Genomic DNA, 18,150 nt, shown 5'->3' on the forward strand with positions numbered 1-18,150 from the left:
ATCCTCCACTACAATATCTGCACTGAAGGATATTTTTACTTTGGAAAAGGTCACTTCTACAAAAATGTCATCCCTTCTAAATCACCACTCAGGTCAACCAATAAAGGGGAAAAAAAAATCAGATACAAGCAAAACACACTGTATGTGGAAGGTTTATTGAATAACCTTTGATGGAAAGCACTATGTACACACAACAGCCAAAGTTTACTTCTTTGTTTCCTCCTCCTTGGAGAGGGTCTTGATGATTTCTTCCTTCTTGGCTTGCAGACGTTCTTCACGACGCTTACGGGCTTCCTTGGTCTTGGACCTACGAGCTTCAGCCTGGTCACTAGGGAAAAGATTAAGTTTCATCAGCATACAGAGGTCAGCACAAAGGCCAGCTGGCTCTTTACTCAACTCCCTGAAATTCCCTACTTGGCTAGACTCACAAGGGCATATTCTAGTTAATCTTATCAGGTCAACGACTAAAAATTAGTTATTCCAGAACCTGGAACCTAGTCATCCTTTAACTGAATTAATATCCCCTTCTCCCAGGGGAGAATTTTATCCAATATGCAGCTAAAAACAGGATAAGCTAGAAATTTTGGATAGCCAGGGCCTGGGACAATTCTTCAGGGGATGTGCAATTTCCATAGCAGAATAGACATTACTACTATATTACACAGCCATGAAGGGCAAAGCTTGTTTAAAGTGTCATCTAGTTCTACTATTGATGTCTTTAAGAAAGAGAGACTGATGAATTTATGCCTCTTGTCTCTCTCTAGACTTTCATTCAGATTCTTTCCCACTGCAGCCTGCTGCAATCTTAACACAAGTACAGAATGGAATTACTACAACTGGTACTGAGCTCTATAACAGCCCCCTACATGTCTTCAGCCTACACACAAGATGTTTTAATAGTGAGGGGACTTACGCCAGGAGCTTCTTGCGGGCCTTGTCTGCCTTAAGTTTGTGGATGTGCTCCATCAGGATCCGCTTGTTCTTGAACACATTACCCTTGACCTTCAGGTACAGACTGTGATACCTACAGGGGACAGGACAGGGGAGGTATGAGCAAGCCTGCTGCACTGCAACTAGTACCTGGTGTAAGACAGAAATACAAGCTACTGCAGAGTTTCCACAATGGCCTGCATTACTCAAAGATATGCTGCAATTCTTTGTCTGTTTGCAGCTGACGTGATGGCTTCAGTTGTCTTCGTATCCGCAGGCTGAAAGGTGCTGCGCTACAGATGGATTCATTAGGAAAAAAAAGGTACCCTCACACCCTTTCCTAACAACAGCAAATAGGGTGGGCCTCATGAATCATTAGACCCAGGATCATTCTGCAGTTTACCAGCTTTTTTAACCTACAAAAAGGTATTTGCCATCTTCTACCTAAAGAACCCATTTAATCTCTCTCAACTTTGCTCTTTGGCATTTGTGGGTTCACATGTAAAATGAGACTGATGCTAAAATTTTGCACAATAAAGGCTGCAGATGGGGGAGGGGGGGAATTTATGGCTCAAATGTGTGCACACTAACAAGGTAGTGCAATTGTGTTCACTAGGCTTTAAGGCTTACATATGGCGATCGATCTTCTTGGATTCCCTGTATCTACGAAGCAGACGCCTCAGAATTCTCATTCTCCTCATCCAGGTCACTTTCTCTGGCATACGAGCGTTGGCTGTACCCTTCCTCTTACCTGGGGGCAGGAAAGAAAGATGCTACAGAGCTAGAACACAGTTAAGTACAACTGAATGTCCTTGCTAACGTGCTTAACAACTCTGCTTCCTCAGGACTCTGCTTTGTTAAAAAGATCCTTTTCTCCCATGTCCTGAGTACACAGGTTTGTCTGTAAATCCCATCCATATGAAATTCAGAGGACTGCTAGACATTTAATTCTCCATCCTGCTTTTTTGGGTGGGAAAAAAAGGAAGCCAGTACTTACCAATGCCCATGTGCCTGCCCTTTCGGCGGGCCAGGGTATTCTTCCTGCATCTGGCACGTGAGTGAACAGTTACAGGTTTGCGGATGATCAGACCATCTTTGATCAGTTTCCTGATCTGCTGACCTGGAAAAAAATAAAAGAAAATATCTGCATTCAGAGCCTCAAAAGAAAGGAGACTGATAGGAAACAGTACAAGTTAAGGGAGAATCCAACATCAAGGTCTTTTCTAAAGGATCTGCCCAGCTAAAGTCCAAGCAAATGGAAGGAGAGAACCTTCCAACGGACTATACAGACCGATTAAAAAGCTGCCTCCCTACTGCCCCCCTGTTTGCAGGATTTTGGTACACTTCACATATCCAAACTTGAAAGATGGGGTTGGCCCATAATTTGAAGTAATCTAGGTTAAATTCAGTGCAGCAAAGGGAGTTTCTCTCCTTGAGCCCCTGTTCCAAATCTGACTTTGACCTTATTTACAGAGAACCCTTTCCTCAACTGGACATACAGGCACTCCCACAGTTCACCAAAGGAAACAGTCTCCTAGATATAGCAAAGTGGATTTCAATGAAATAGTGACCATTTACAGGATGTTCTACATGTTTATCTTCTGCCTTCCTTCTACTTACTGGAACTGATAGGCCAATTGAGCAGTGAGCTTGCTCTAAGCAAGGATGTACTGCTATTCCCTACTGTTTTTAAATTAACTGTTACATCACATGCATTTCTGGTTTTGGAGCATGGGCCTCTACCCAGAATATCTTGAACATATACCGACAACATTTCATAGAAGCAGGACATCGGCTGCCCTGGTTCCCCTAATTTACCTGTGGCAGGTTAGGGTATGAGGTCTGTGTTGCATCAGAGCTGACAGTAGTCTTATGCAGAGTTTAGATTATGGTTCAGATACGATGGTTTGGATAGAGATGATCCTGCAATATCAGGGGGCTGGACTAGATGACCTCTGGAGTTCCATTCCAGCCCTGCCTCTCCATGATTCTATGAACCCTGCATCTCCTGCTCATCAACAAGTGTCAGCAGCCTCCCTGCTGGCCATCTGTCTCAGGAGAGACAAGCTAGGCCTTCACTGACAATTTAAAAGAACCTCAAAAAAATTTAGCTTTTTACCATTTGCACTTCACATGGGAAGGCAATTGCTACAGGCTCCTCCCCCCCCACCCCCCCCCTCCAGTCAGAGAAGCCTTTTAATAAAGCCTAACCTAAAATAACTTGTGAAGAAATTGAGCAACTGGACTTAACCACCTCTTAAAAACTAAACCCTGGAGAAAAAAGCCCTTGTCATACCCTGTTCACTCTCTCTTTCAGCATCCCCTCTCTGCCACCATGCGACATAGCCTGTTTAATGAGCTGCTCCAGAATGTGGCCCAAAGCCCACCAGGGAGTGCTGTAAGCTGCTCCCCCACCAGACGAAGGGGGCCACTAAGGGCACACTACTGATCACTTAGGACAAAAAAAAAATAAAAAATAGGGACAGGAGTGAGCGTCATAGGTTCAAAACAAGTGCACCAAGCTGGGGATACTCAGCTGGGACACCGCACAGAGCACACTAGCCAGGGTGCGCACTGGCCCTCAAACGAGTCCAAGGAGCTAGCAGACACTGTCCTGCAAAAATTCTGTCCAGAGACATAAACAGACAGAAAGATGGTCCCATCATCCTCAGGGGTCAGAGAATCACAAGTTAGGGTGGGAGTCAACTGGTCCAACCCCCTACTCCAAGCAGGACCATCCACAACTGGATCATCCCAGCCAAGACTTTGTCTACCCAGGTCTTAAAAACCTCCAAGGATGGAGAGTCCACAACCTCTGGGTAACCTATTCCAGTGCTTTACTCCACTCCTAGCATCCAACCTCAACTTCCTGTGCTGCAACTTGAGACCACCCCCCCTTGTTCTGTCACCTGCCACCACTGAGAACAGTGCTTCTCTTTCGAACCCCCCCTTCAGGCAGTTGAAGGCTGCTATTAAATCCCGTCTCAGTCTCCCCTTCTCTAGACTCAATATGCCCAGTACCCTCAGCCTCTCCTTGTCAGTCACGTGTCACAGCCCCCAAACCATTTCCACTGCCCTCCTGGCCAGAGCCTCCTTCCAGGTCACAGCTGAAGACCTAGTTATTAACCTACGACCTCACACCTGTCCCTGTTTTTGCTATCCCACATATTCAGTTGCTGTGTCCCCAGAGGAATCCCTTATTCAGGGAGGCTTATGGTTCCCGTGATGGGCCTAGTCCCACGACCATGTACCGCACACCAAATAGGCCTTCCAGGCCAGACAAGTCTCCAGCTTGGCAAGGGCCAGGAGGCAGCTGACCAGCAGGTCCTGGTGGCGTGGATGAGAGGACTGAGCCTGCCAGGGGCAGCTCTATGTCGGGCCCCAGAGCTGTGGGGCGGACAAGGACGGTGGAGGGCCAGGCACTCACGTGAGTTGGCGTTGGCGATCTCGTTGGTCTCGTTGGGGTCGAGCCAGACCTTCTTCTTGCCACAGCGCAGGACGCTAGAGGCCAGCCTCTTCTGGAGCCGGAGCATACTGCGGGGCGGGGGAAGGGGCGCGGGTCACGGCGAGCCCGGGCAGCCCGCGGGCCTGGGGCGGGGGCTCGAGCAACGCCCGCGGGTCCCGCGCACGCGCGGGGGTCCCAGGGCGGCCACGTGGCGCCGCAACCGGGAGTGGGGGAGTAAGAGGACTAGACCAACGGCCCCCCCGCGATGGGGGGAATCCTAGCACCCCCTCCCCCGCCCCGATCCCAGTGGGCCGCTCCCGCCCGTTCCATTCCACACCCCCCGCTCGCCCACCCCGCGCTCCGATGGGGGTGGGGGGGCGATTTCTCGCGCCGGGCCCAGGCAGAGCGCACACCCTCACCTCATGGCGGCGGCAGCCCCAGAGCGGAAAGAAAGAGACTGCAGCTCCGGCCACTCCCACTCCCACTGCACGGAGGGGGGGGAGCGTGGGATGTACCATTATGCCCCAATTTTCCCTACCCTTCGGGCCCGCGTTGGCCGCCTCCCTCTGCAACCGGGTCTTTGAAGACAAAAAAGGATGAAAGCCGGTTCTGAGTTAAAGGGTTCAGCCGGAACCGGGAGGGTCAAATCTAGCTCCCCCCACGAGTTAAGGCATGGTACGGTCCGGGGAAGATCGGCGCAAGCGCGATGACCACGTGGTGGGTCTTGTCCGGACTAGCCCGGTGGTGAGATCAGCGTGTCACGTGGGTGTTGTGCTGTGTTGTGCAGTGCTTTCTGCTGGGGGTTGGAGCCTCCTGGCCACGCGGGGGCGCGGTGGGGCGGGCTGGGCTGGGGTGGGCTGGGGGGCAGCTGAGCTCTGGGGGTTGGGGGAGCAACCTCCAGACCTGGGACTGGGGGGAGGTGGAGGGGAAGATAGTGGGGCTCAGCCTTTTTACATTCCTGGAAGATGCCTGCTCTTTGCTTTGGGTAAGTGCAATATCTTTTATTAGACTAACTAAAATAGTTGGAAAAATTCATCTTTGCAAGCTTTCCAGCACAAATGCCCTTTGTCAGGTTGAGGAAGCACCTGTAGTTAGTCTGTGCCCTTCTTAGATAGAAGAGACTAAAAGCCAGAGGCCAGTATGCATGTGGGAAAGCCAGTCAGAGAAACTGTAAATTGAGGCAGGGAATGGGTGAGAGACAGGAGAGGGGAACGTAGACCTGGTGGTAAGAATATAGCTGGCAAATAGTAGAGAGGTTACCTGAGGTGTCAGATGTCAGGCAGGTTATAGTGTGTCATCAATCCAATGTCTATACTTAGTCCATGATTTTTTGTATCTGGTAGCTTGAAGAAGTGAAGTTCGCAGGCTCCTCTATGAAAGGGGTTTTGTAAATTCCCTTTGAGGATTAGAACTGAGATTGGAGAGTGGTTTGCTTCTGAAAAATGTGCCCCCACCGGTAATTGGGTCTTCTTGTCTTTGGTTGGTTTTCATTGTGTGTTCATTCTGGTGTGCAGTTGTTGCACACTTCTCACAAGAGAACCACTCTCTCTCCAGTCTCTCAATTCTAATCCTCAAAGGGAATTTACAAAACACCTTTCACAGATGAGTCTGCAAACTTTATCAACCTACTGTATACAAAAAATCATGGACTAAACATAGACATTGGATTTATGACACATCGTAACCTGCCTAACATCTGACAGCCCAGGTAACCTCTCTACTATTTACCAGCTATATTCTTATCACCAGGTCTACATTCCTCTTACCCCCCTGCACCCACAATACCTATCTTGCCCATTGACTGCCCCAGTTTGCATTTTCACTGACTTTTTCACATGCATATTCTCCTCTGGCTTCTTTTCCATTCCATCCAGGAAGAGCACAGGCCAATTGTAGATGCTTCCTCAGCCTGATGAAGGTGTTTATACCTGAAAGCAAAGAAGATATTTTCCAGCTATTTTAGTTGGTCTAATAAAAGATATCTGATTTACCTAAAGAACCTTGTTTGCCTATGACCTTAGACCAATATGGCTACAACCTATATCCCTGAAGCTCTTTGCTTTCACTCCTTTTTTTGATTTGGCTATAGAAAAATTCTAGAGCAGGTCTCCTGTTGCAAGGAGCTCAAAGCCCACAGCAGAGTGGAATGGATCTTAACCCTGAAGATCCTTATTGGAGCAGTTTAATCTTGTGACTCACGTGTGCACACCTCACAGCAGTACTGCGATGTGGCACTCCAGGGCACCCTTGAAGGGATCTCAGGGCACCCCGGGGTGATGCAGCACCCAGTTGAGAATCACTGGGGTGAGATTTGAGGGCAGTCAGGAAGCAGGCTGCAAGATAGTCCCAGCCAAGAGTGGGTACAAGCAGAGTTGTAGCTGATCAGTGCTGTGCTGTGCTCTGGGAAGTATTGCACCCTGCACCTTCCTGGTTCTGCCTGTAGCAGAGGGAGAGGCAGAACAGTGGTCTCAGTACAGAAGTGGCTGGAGGTTTGCTGCTGCTGGGAGAGATGTCACCACCTTTTTTGGCTGCCAACATGCGTGTCAAGTAGCCAAAAACCCACTGATTTTCAGTGGCAAAAAGGAAGTGCCCTTAGCAGCAGCCAACCTCCAGCCTCTGCTTCTCTACCTTTCTTGCTGCTAGAGCCAGAGTTGATGCAGGAAAGGTGCAGACTGCAAGGGAGACCAGAGGGTGAAACCCCAACCCCAGCTCCATTCACTCCTGGGGTTCATGCCCAGTTCACCCAGCCTTCATTACACTACTAGGCACAAGGCATGGCAGGCTCAGAGGGGCAGATTGAGGAGAGTTATTAGAGGGTCGGATTCATAGGCCTGGATAGGGACAGAGTGCCAGAATGATAAGGCAGTGGGTATTGAGGTTTAGGGACAAAGTGGCGCTACGGGCACTAAAGTTGTTCAGGGCCATGTGATGCCAGGGTAGAATGATTATTCAGGGCTTTAAGTGAGGCCCTGTCCTTACTGCTTTGTGTCCTGTGACCCTCACACAATAAGGAAGCACTAAACAGCACTGAGCAGCTTGTCCAAAGTGGCATTTCCAGCAGGAGTTGTGTGAAGGATCAGGTATAGTGACATAGGCAAAGGGCTCTGAGCAAAGAAGTGGGACTGTCCATTAAAGATCAACCTAATCCTGCAGACATTTAGCTTGTATTTCCTTGGATATGGGTGATCACCTGGAAACCAAACAAACAATATTAAACCTAAGAATGGAACATAAGAGTTCTGAGACCCTTCATACATCTAAACCAGGGGTTGTCAACCGGTGGTACCTGGGAAGTCCCTAGTGGGTATGCGTGGACAGGCAGGTGGTAACAGACAGCCGCCACCCCCCACCCCGTGCCACTGACTCCCAGGAACAGGGTCAGGGGGGCAAGGGCAACAGCACCCCTCTGTGGGCTGCACAGGTGCCAAAGGGGGTGGGGAGCTCACACTGCAGCTGCCACCCACCACCCTGTGCTGCTGTCGCTCTGCATCTGGCCATGCGCCACCCCCAACCTCCACATCTGGCCATGTGCCACCCCTGCCCCCCCTGCACCCCCCAGCCACGTGCCAACACCCCACCCCCGCCACCACCACCACTCTGTGTCGTGCTGCTGGGGGTACACTTATTAAAAAAGGTTGAAAACCCCTGATCTAAACTACTCACAGCCTTTCAGAAACAGCTACTGTAGAAATCTGAGAAGAATGCATTGCATTCAAAACCTTGTCTAAGTCTATCCCAACCATGCAGTTGGGCCAATAAAAGATACCACCCACAAACATCCTTGCCTCTTACATACTGTAGGAAAATTTTTTCCCCCTGACGTTTAACTCCAGTTTTCCATGTTGTTACTTGAAAATAGGATCTTTGTTTCTCCAACATCCATCCACTATAGCTCATTACTCACCGGGGCTCTCAGTGTCTGATGTCACCTTAAAAGGGTATGGTGCAGTCTAATGATTAGAGCAGGGGACTGGAATACAGGACTCTAGGGTGTTGCTTCCATCTCTGTGTTTTGAGCTAGTCCCATCTTTTTGCTTGTGGTCTATACAGTGATGATGATGAAAAAATGGGGGTCCTATATTTCATGTCAATCCTGCTGATGGTAACTGCTTTAATAAGGACTGGTAGTGTTAGAGTGATGTTGTAGCCATGATGGTCCAGGAATTATGTGAGGCAAAGATTTCTTTCTGTGGTATCTTTTCTGGAACAAACTATGTAGTTGGGATAAAGTTAGACCAGCTTTTGAATGCCAGATATTCTTCTTCAGGTGTTAGGTTTAGGGCCACATGTGGCTGTGGGTACTAAGGTTGTGCAGGGCCTGACATCAGGGCAGGGTGATTGTTCAGGGATTGTGAGACCTTCTGCTCGCTTTGTGTCCAATGACCACACCCAGTAAGGAACTATTAAACAGCACTGAGCAGTTCATCCAAAGTAGCATTTCTAGCAGCAGTTGCGTGAAGGATCAGGTATGGTGACACAAACACAGGACGCTGAGCCAGGAACTGTAGGATGAAGAATGTCTTTCACTTGAAAACTTGTCTAGCTGTATCCCAACTATGCAGTTGGTCCAATAAAAGATATCACCCCAAGAAATCCTTGCTTTTCAATAAGGATTGGCATCTGTGAAGAGCTTTGCATCTTCACAGCACTGTCACAGCCTTACTTAATATTCACAAGTCCTTTGTAAGATTGATCAGTACCAATGCAACCATTTTACCATGGGAGAAACTAAGAGTGAAATTGTGCATGCCCATCCCTCTTTATAACTGTCAACCTAGAGGGTCTCCACAAAGAAAGTCCTGGACAATGACCCGTACATCACGACGAGGGCATGCTCAGCTGGGATGGGCTTCACCTGTCCCCCAAAGGTAAGCATGTGTTTTCTACTAGGTTGGCGGATCTCCTCCGGCGGGCTTTAAACTAGGCTCATCGGGGGGAGGGGAGTACGAGGGCAGGGGAAGCTGTGGACCACCAAACCATGTGGCACCCACAAGGACAGCCCAGCCTGAAGAAGGAGAACATTGGAAACCTGAAAGCCATGGGGAGACCAGCACTACAGAACAGGTAAGAAACAAGAAGGTAAGAAACAATGGGCCCCTTGGGACTCGGAGCGGGGGGGCAGCAAAGGCACCAGTCGCAGGGCTCAAGTGCCTATATACTAATGCTAGGAGCATGGGGAACAAGCAGGATGAACTAGTGCTCCTGCTTGCACTAAACACCTATGACTTAGTGGGGCTAACAGAGACCTGGTGGGATTCATCCCATGACTGGGCGGTACATATTGAGGGCTATAGATTGTATAGAAAGGACAGGTCGGGGAAGAAAGGGGGGGGGGGGTTGCACTTTATGTCAGTGAGCAATATACATCAACCCTCATCAAGACAGAATCCAAGGTTGAGGAAGTAGAAGGATTGTGGGTTAGGCTACATGGGGGGCAAGGAGAAAGGGATTTGGTGGTAGGGGTCTGCTACAGACCCCCACACCAAGGGGAAGAAATAGATGCGGGGCTCCTGAGGCAACTCTCGGAGACCATAAAAGCTAAAGAGGCGGTAGTCATGGGGGACCTAAACTACCCGGACATCTGCTGGGAGACGCAGACAGCAAGGTCCCATTGCTCACGCAGGTTTCTAACCTGTGTACAGGACCTCCACCTGACACAGGAGGTGCATGGTCCCACTAGGGGGAATGCCATACTGGATCTGGTATTGGCAACAGGGGATGACATGATAGGGAACCTCCAGATCGGTAGCCATTTGGGAGACAGTGATCACCTAATAATAGAATTCAACATAAGACGTCGAATGGGTAAGGTAACTAGTAGGGTGAAAGTGCTAGACTTTAGGAAAGCTGATCTCAATGCACTCAGGCGATTAGTCAAGAACACACTGCAGAGTAGGAGTTTTGAAGGGATGGGAGCCCAAGAAGAGTGGCTGTGCCTTAAGGAAACAATCCTTCGGGCACAAAGCAAAACGATCCCTGAGCATGGCAAAAAAGGGAAAGGGGCCAGGAGGCTTCCATGGCTGACCAGAGAAATCCAGGGCAGCCTAAGGGCCAAAAGGGGAGCACATAAAAAGTGGAAACAGGGTGAGATCACTAAAGATGAATATACCTCCTCTGCTCGTGCTTGTAGGGAGGCAGTTAGGCGGGCCAAAGCAACCATGGAGCTGAGGATGGCAACCCAAGTAAAAGACAACAAGAAATTGTTTTTTAGATATATTGGGAGTAAAAGGAAGGCCCAGGGAGGACTAGGACCCCTGCTAAATGGGCAGAAACAATTGGTGACAGATAGCGGGGACAAGGCTGAACTCCTCAACGAGTTCTTTGCCTCAGTATTCCTAAGTGAGGGGCACGACAAGTCTCTCACTGGCGTTGCAGCAAGGCGCCAGACTTCCATACGTAGATCCTGAGGTGGTGCAGAGTCACTTGGAAGAACTGGATGCCTTTAAGTCGGCAGGCCCGGATGAGCTCCATCTGAGGGTGCTGAAGGCACTGGCCGACATCATTGCACAGCCACTGGCGGGAATATTCGAACGCTCGTGGTGCACGGGCCAAGTCCCGGAGGACTGGAAAAGGGCTAACGTGGTCCCCATTTTCAAAAAGGGGAGGAAGGAGGACCCGGGCAACTATAGGCCAGTCAGTCTCACCTCCATCCTTGGTAAAGTCTTTGAAAAAATTATCAAGGCTCACATTTGTGAGAGCCCGGCAGGGCAAATTATGCTGAGGGGAAACCAGCACGGGTTAGTGGCGGGCAGATTGTGCCTGACCAATCTAGTCTCTTTCTGTGACCAGGTTACGAAACACCTGGACACAGGAGGAGGGGTGGATGTCGTATACTTAGACTTCAGGAAGGCCTTTGATACGGTATCCTACCCCATACTGGTGAACAAGTTAAGAGGCTGTGATGTGGGTGACTACACAGTCCGGTGGGTGGCGAATTGGCTAGTGGGTCGCACCCAAAGAGTCGTGGTGGATGGGTTGGTCTCGACCTGGAAGGGTGTGGGCAGTGGGGTCCCGCAGGGCTCGGTCCTTGGACTGATACTCTTTAATGTCTTCATCAGTGACTTGGATGAGGGAGTCAAATGTACTCTGTCCAAGTTTGCAGATGACACAAAGCTATGGGGAGAAGTGGACACGCCGGAGGGCAGGGAACAGCTGCAGGCAGACCTGGATAGGTTGGACAAGTGGGCAGAAACCAACAGGATGCAGTTCAACAAGGAGAAATGCAAAGTGCTGCACCTAGGGAGGAAAAATGTCCAGCACACCTACAGCCTAGGGAATGACCTGCTGGGTGGCACAGAGGTGGAAAGAGATCTTGGAGTCCTAGTGGACTCCAAGATGAACATGAGCCGGCAGTGTGACGAAGCCATCAGAAAAGCCAATGGCACTTTATTGTGCATCAGCAGATGCATGACGAATAGGTCCAGGGAGGTGATACTTCCCCTCTATAGGGCACTGGTCAGACCGCAGTTGGAGTACTGCGTGCAATTCTGGGCGCCACACTTCAAGAAGGATGCGGATAACCTGGAGAGGGTCCAGAGAAGGGCAACTCATATGGTCAAGGGCCTGCAGACCAAGCCCTACGAGGAGAGACTAGAGAAACTGGACCTTTTCAGCCCCCGCAAGAGAAGGTTGAGAGGCGACCTTGTGGCTGTCTATAACTTCATCACAGGGGCACAGAAGGGAATTGGTGAGTATTTATTCACCAAGGCGCCCCCAGGGGTTACAAGAAACAATGGCCACAAGCTAGCAGAGAGCAGATTTAGATTGGACATTAGGAAGAACTTCTTCACAGTTCGAGTGGCCAAGGTCTGGAACGGGCTCCCAAGGGAGGTGGTGCTCTCCCCTACCCTGGGGGTCTTCAAGAGGAGGTTAGATGCGTATCTAGCTGGGGTCATCTAGACCCAGCACTCTTTCCTGCTTATGCAGGGGGTTGGACTCGATGATCTATTGAGGTCCCTTCCGACCCTAACATCTATGAATCTATAATGGAAGAGTAGAATCAGGGAGGTCAGATTCAAGCCCAGAGATGATAACTGTCTTCCCTGTATTAAAGATATAATGCAGAAAGGTAAGAATTTGAGATACCCCTCCAGGATCAGAAAGTGAAGAATTCCTGAGGGGAAAAAAGGGAGAAACGTGTACAAATAAAATGCACAGGTAGGAATCATGCTAACAATTAAAAGGGATTCTCCAGTTGTGGCATTTGCAACAAGCGATATAATAGAGCTTCCCCTTGGATACAAACTTCATTGTGTTGCTGTGGTTTGTTTACTAAACTAGATGTTATAAAGCACCAAAGTCTGACATTTTTGCAATGGTTTGTGTTTTGTGTTTTTCCCATCCCTTAAAGGACTGAAGTTTGGAAGAAATTGCCAGGGGAAAAAAAAATGATCTGTGGCTGCTTGTTAAATATTCAGACAAGTTTCTAACAGTTCATTTTGTTTCTGGCTGATGTAAAATGATCAACATATGGTATGAGAAGGAGACCTGAAAGGAACAGATTTTTGGTCCATTCTGAGAGAAAAACACGGATAAACACAGATTTTTTCTGTTTAAAAACCAACTTCTCATTCTGATAAAACAAACACCAAAATCTGAAGTATCCTTAGACAGGAGAATGTTTGGTTGGGACCTTTGGCCCACCCCTTCCAGGACTCTGTCCCATTGATGCTACAGAGAAACACAAATAGAAATTCACATCCATGACACTCAGAGCTAGTTACATGGGGCTTGTTCAGAGGAAGGTAAATATTTTTTCATAACCCCTGTAGAATAGGGCTGTCCAACTGTTGGTCCCTGGGCCACCTAAGGCAGCTGAGAGGTTAATATGCAGTCCACACAGCTGCTGTTGCCCCCACTGCTTCAGTGGCTCCCCATCCCACCTCCCTTCAGCTTCTGGTTCTTGCCTTTGCTCCTGAGGATGGGGCCAGATGGCAGGAGGGTGCCGCACACGCGGCAGGGGGTAATCTGAGCTGCTCATGCTGCAAGAGATGAGTCTGCACTGCTCGTGCTCCACGTGCAGTGGGAAGAAAGTGAGCTGCCTGGGCAGCGCATGTGGTGGGGGAGGACCAGGTTGTGCACACAGCTACAGGAATGCTGGGGGTCTGTGGCCCATGTGGCATGCAGAACCGCCACCATCCAGAACCTGGACAGCTCTACTGTAGGAGAGCCCTGCTGCACCCTGTGCAACCTCCCTCATGGGGAGGTCTGTCTGTTTTATTATTTTCCCTTTGTAGCACCTGATGAAGTGAGCTGCTGTGCTTACAGAAACTTATGCATCTCTGAGTTAGTCTGTAAGGTGCAAATCTACTTGCCTTCTGCCTTATTTCCCCCATAAAATAAAGGGCTGGAATGCAGCTCAGATTTGGCATGGCAGCATTTACACACACTGGAGAGGGCAGTCACATTCTCTTTGCCTTGACTCCATAAGAAAATAAAATGGACTCTCTGAACTCTGTGCTTTTCAATGTCTCCATTAGCCCCTTGCACCAGGTTTTATTGATCCAATGGATTTTTGGTAGCAGAAGGTTCCGTGCACCACGCAGAAGTGGCTGCATTTATTTGCAAGAGCTTGGGTTCAAAAGATGTTGACTCAATATTTGATCTTGTATTGTTTCAGGGATAAAGGTTGTGGCATCTAGTAATATTGTTAGCATCTGGGCTAGGCTTGAGCCAAACCTGAGCTGCCCCATGTCAGCAGTCCACCAGGGGCACTACTGTTGTACCACATACACAGCGTTGCAGTGTTTACTACTTGGATACAGGGGTGGGGAGCCTGCCTTGTGAGGAGAGATGCTCTGGCAGCATAAAGGAAGAGGGATTGTAATTGCATTACACTCCCACGCAGCTGCCTGTGGTTTGTGCATTCATTTCCCTTCCTCCAGCTTGCTGCTGCTCTGTCTCTTTCCCTTCCATTCCATCTGACCTTCCATGCCTCTCTACCTCCTGATCCACAGTGCTCACTATTTATCCCTGCCATCTCTCTCCCACCATGCCAGTCCCTTGCTTGTGGCTCCCCACAATTCCAGCTCTTCCAAGTTGGCTTCTTTTCACTGCCAGGATCCCTTGGGGAAGACCAGCTGCTGGTGTGGACTGGGGTGGGAGGGGGTGATTTAAACCAGTGAAATAATATCTAGGAAACAGCCACAGCCTCCCAAGACACTGAGCACATTGCTCCTCTCAGGACATTACCGGATCAGCGCTGCACAAACAGACCCATGCTGGAGAGGGGAGCCAGACTGAGGTCTGGTGAACTCTCTGGGGAAGGAGAGAAGCCTCAGTGACAACCATCTCCCTTCCCCTAGCAGGATCTACAAAGTGTTTCCCTAAAGGGCTGCCATCTCCCAAGGTCCCAGCTGCAGTTGGTCTGGAGAGATCACTTCACTCCAGCCCCCATGTCAGAAGAGGATGGCGGGGGGGTCATCTCCAAGTGGGGGGCTGTACTCTCCAAGAGCTTGGGGCTGCTTAGATCTGGGTCTTCGGCTTGAACCAATTTATAGTGTCCAGTCTAGCAGGGAGGGCAGGGAAAGCAAACTTCTTCATGCAATGGGAGGGTCACATCCAAGTGAAGTCACCAAACTGGTGGGGCTGTGTCCAGATCACCACGTTCTCCAGCATTTTTTCTCTCCTTAGGTGCCTCCTTCCAGTGGTACTGGTGCTCAGAGGGATCAAAGGAATGTTGTAGGGTCATGATCCTTCTGTACATGGGGGATCTTGCAAAGAGACAAGACAGGAGACGAGATCAGGCACCTTGTGCTTCCTGCTGGGGCAGAAACTGCATGAGAGCTTCCTCCCCACAGCTGCTCCAGCTCTGTCCCTCTCATCTGGGAGCAAGAATGCAATGCACAAAGGGTGAGAAGAAAATAACTGAACCTTGATTGATCTAGGGTTTGAAACAAAGGATCAAGGGTGGTTCTGATGTCCTGCAAACTGGATCCTTACCCTCCTACACTGTGGGATCTAGCAGTGAAAGCCTGTCAGGACTTCAAGGCTGTATTCTTGGCCCTGCCACTGATCAGCTGCTTGACCTTGGCCAAGACACTTCTCTCCCTGCCTCATTTCCCCAGCCTGTATGGCAGAGATGAAGTATGATTTGGAGCGTCAGTGCTGCAGACATAGGCACCTCTGACTGTCAATGATAGATGGGTTCTAATAATGGAAAAATCTCTCTTGCGTTGGATGTCCTGAACTCCCAGATAGATTGTCTTCAAGCAGCACAATCTGGGGAATAGGGCCAGGAAAGAGACAGTTCTTAGGAGGAGTCCACCACTCTCCACAGCAACAGAGGGATCAGTTTTGAGCCCCCTATCTGGGCTGGAGAGTGGGGTCCTCCCTCCTCTTTGGAACTGGGATTAAGAGCTGTCTCTTCACCTCAGTCTCCTTGCCCTGCAGTCATGAGCTAACACACCACAGCCACTTCTGGATAGTGAACTAACAGGGGTGATGAGACATGGGGGCTTTTGACAGCTGGGTCCAGCTGGGTAGTTGCAACTAAAGGGTATTGCTGTCTAGGGCTGTGCTGGGAACTGTGAGACAAGCACGGGCCAGGGTGGGTGTCTCAACTCAGTTCTGATTGGATTGATGAAGGTAATTGTGGTGACAAACTGGATCAGTTGCCAGTAGACTCAACCAGGAGACCACACACAAAGTTGGGTCATCATGGAGAGAGCTATGAACCATTGATTGAGAGGGAGTAGTGGGGAGAACCTGTCACTGATCTATTCATCCAAAGGCTTCAGGCTCCAGGGATGCCCACCTAATGCCATTCCTCAAGTCAAACCAAGCACTTGAAGATTCATTTGGTACACTCATTGGGTTTCCCCAGACCATGGCCAGAGGGACTATTATCTTGGTAGCCAATGCAAGTGTGTATCTCTTGGTGCTACCATTCACTAGTCTGGTGTTGGCACTTCTTGATGCTTAGCCCTTGGGGCTGAGACAACAGAGCAAAGTGGCAGGCCAGTTAGGAGAGGGGGGCTGAGGAAGGGCAGATGAGTCTCATTCCAAATGAACCACGGATCCCACCAGCCATGTGAGTTTTCCTCCTCAGCTATTTCAAGGAGTGAATGCAGGCTCATTTGATGTCTTTTCCCATGACGCTTTGCACCCACCATTGTTCACCTTCCTTTTCCCCAGTCTGTGCTGGGAAACAGAGGCCCAGAGGGAGCAGGAGCGAACCATGGTGAGACATGGTTTGTTTAGAAGAACATTGAGCCCCCAGAGATCCCTAGAGGAGGTAGGGTGCTCTCAAGAAGGTTCAGACAGAAGAGACAGGGTGAGAAGAGGTGGTAGAAAGGCTGGCGGTCTTGTGCTTCAAGGAATGGAGACTTGAGCTAGCTGGAGCTACATGTAGCCATGCCACACTACACGCAGTCAAGCAGGGAGGTGAAGCTGTCTCCATTACAGAGAGCTGCCTTGGGGGCCAGTACCATTCCCAGCCATGCCTCCCTGGCTGTGCATACATTCTGGGCAGGAGAGTATGGATGCCCACGCTGGCTCTGTTGGGTGGCAAGGTGACCCAGTCCAGCTGGGAACCCCTTTCTGTGCCCTCAGAAGCATTCCTTGAACAACACAAGGAGGCAGCCATAGGTGTCCCCACTTCCTGGGTATGAGGGGCATCCGCAAGTGTAGAACCCATGGTAACCAGGATGCTTGGGACCACAGGGTACCGGTGAGCACCCCACCTGTCCCAAACCCTTAGCCCTGGGGGGGAAGCCCAGCCTGGCACACCCAAGTGGATCCAGAGCCACTTTGCCAACTGTACCAACAGGGTGTGCTGATCTATTACACCCCCACAGACCCTCCCATCCCCCAGGGAAGAAGGAAAGAGGCACCCCAGCCATTGGCAAGCCCAGAACTTCTGCCCAGAGGGGAGAAGAGACGGGGATTGGAGGAGCCCTGGTGCCGGGGATCTTCCCAGAAAGAAGCTGGACAGGGAGGAGGGATGGGGCCCCTGTTGCAGGGAGGTGGGTGTGGGCATACTCCCCCATCCTCCCCCCCCCATAAGATAACCCCAGCTGGAGGCTTGGCCTGGCCAGTGCTGAGGGCCCTGTGTGAGAAGGGCCCCACTAATGCCACCACCCCTTAGCCGAAGCAGGGCAGCCCCTGGAGCCCGTGCGATCCACTTGCCAGCCGGGACATTGCCCCCACAGCCGGGACATTGCCTCCACAGCCAGGTGGTGAGGGCGGGCGCGGCACCGCGCAGGCTGGGGGGGCTCTGCCCACCCTGGCCGCTGAGGGGACGAAGCCAGCGCCCCCAGCCCCGCAGCGCCTGCTCGGGCCGCCCGGCCGGGGGTGTGGCTCATTGTGTCTGCCGGGGGAAGGGGCGGGCGATGCTCCGGCTCGGGCCGCAGGGAGAGGGCGCAGCGGCGGCAGCAGCATCGGGAGCATGAGGCCGGCGTGAGCGGGATCCCGGCCCCGGGGATCAATGGTGCAGGACGGCAGCATGTCCAGGACGCCGTGCAGCTCCAGCCAGGACATCCAGATGGACGTGTTCGACCACCCGGGCCTGCAGGTGACCGCGGGGCGAGGCGGGGGATCCCACCCGAGCCGGGCGCGGCCCCCCGGCACTGCTGCCGGCCTCTTTCCTCAGGCGGCTGCGGGGGTAAAGGCGGGTGAGGTGTGTGCGCGCGTCAAGGGGAGCAGTGCGTGCGTAAAAGGGAGTAGTGTGCACGCGTGTAAAGGGTGTGTGTGTAAAGGGGAGCAGTGTGTGTGTAAAGTGTGTGTGTCCAGAGCCCCCTTGTACAGCGGGGCTGGGGTTGGAGACAGGAGGATTT

The 18,150-nt window shown here is 50.8% G+C and overlaps 2 protein-coding genes across 3 annotated transcripts in view; one reads left to right on the forward strand and one right to left on the reverse strand.

Moving 5' to 3' along the window:
• Positions 1-136: 136 nt before the first annotated feature.
• On the reverse strand, positions 137-4,893 carry RPL19 (ribosomal protein L19). The gene is made up of 6 exons (XM_006274981.4): positions 4,795-4,893; positions 4,358-4,464; positions 1,928-2,050; positions 1,561-1,681; positions 914-1,024; positions 137-328 (listed from the first exon to the last, which is right to left on the reverse strand). The coding sequence occupies exons 1-6, from the start codon at positions 4,797-4,799 to the stop codon at positions 205-207; spliced, it is 591 nt and encodes a 196-aa protein (XP_006275043.1). The 5' UTR covers positions 4,800-4,893; the 3' UTR covers positions 137-204.
• Positions 4,894-12,709: 7,816 nt separating this feature from the next.
• Positions 12,710-18,150, forward strand: part of CACNB1 (calcium voltage-gated channel auxiliary subunit beta 1) — a 40,332-nt gene continuing 34,891 nt past the window's right edge. The window contains exon 1 of one of the 2 annotated variants that reach the window (XM_006274982.4): positions 12,710-17,888. In XM_006274982.4, the coding sequence (XP_006275044.1) occupies positions 17,802-17,888 (87 nt within the window). In that variant the 5' untranslated portion in view covers positions 12,710-17,801. The remainder of the gene's footprint in view (positions 17,889-18,150) is intronic. The other variant, XM_006274984.4, reaches the window with a different exon arrangement.

The sequence above is a fragment of the Alligator mississippiensis genome, chromosome 4 (assembly GCF_030867095.1).
Source record: "Alligator mississippiensis isolate rAllMis1 chromosome 4, rAllMis1, whole genome shotgun sequence".
Taxonomy (NCBI): Eukaryota; Metazoa; Chordata; order Crocodylia; family Alligatoridae; genus Alligator; species Alligator mississippiensis.

What these genes read in the sequence shown, in the direction of transcription:
- RPL19 (XM_006274981.4), bottom strand. An exon ending in GATCGCCAACGCCAACTCAC is followed by an intron (nt 2,051 to 4,357) that starts GTGAGTGCCTGG and finishes ATTTTTTTCCAG; the next exon opens with GTCAGCAGATCAGGAAACTG. An exon ending in GCCCGCAAGAAGCTCCTGGC is followed by an intron (nt 329 to 913) that starts GTAAGTCCCCTC and finishes TCTTTTCCCTAG; the next exon opens with TGACCAGGCTGAAGCTCGTA.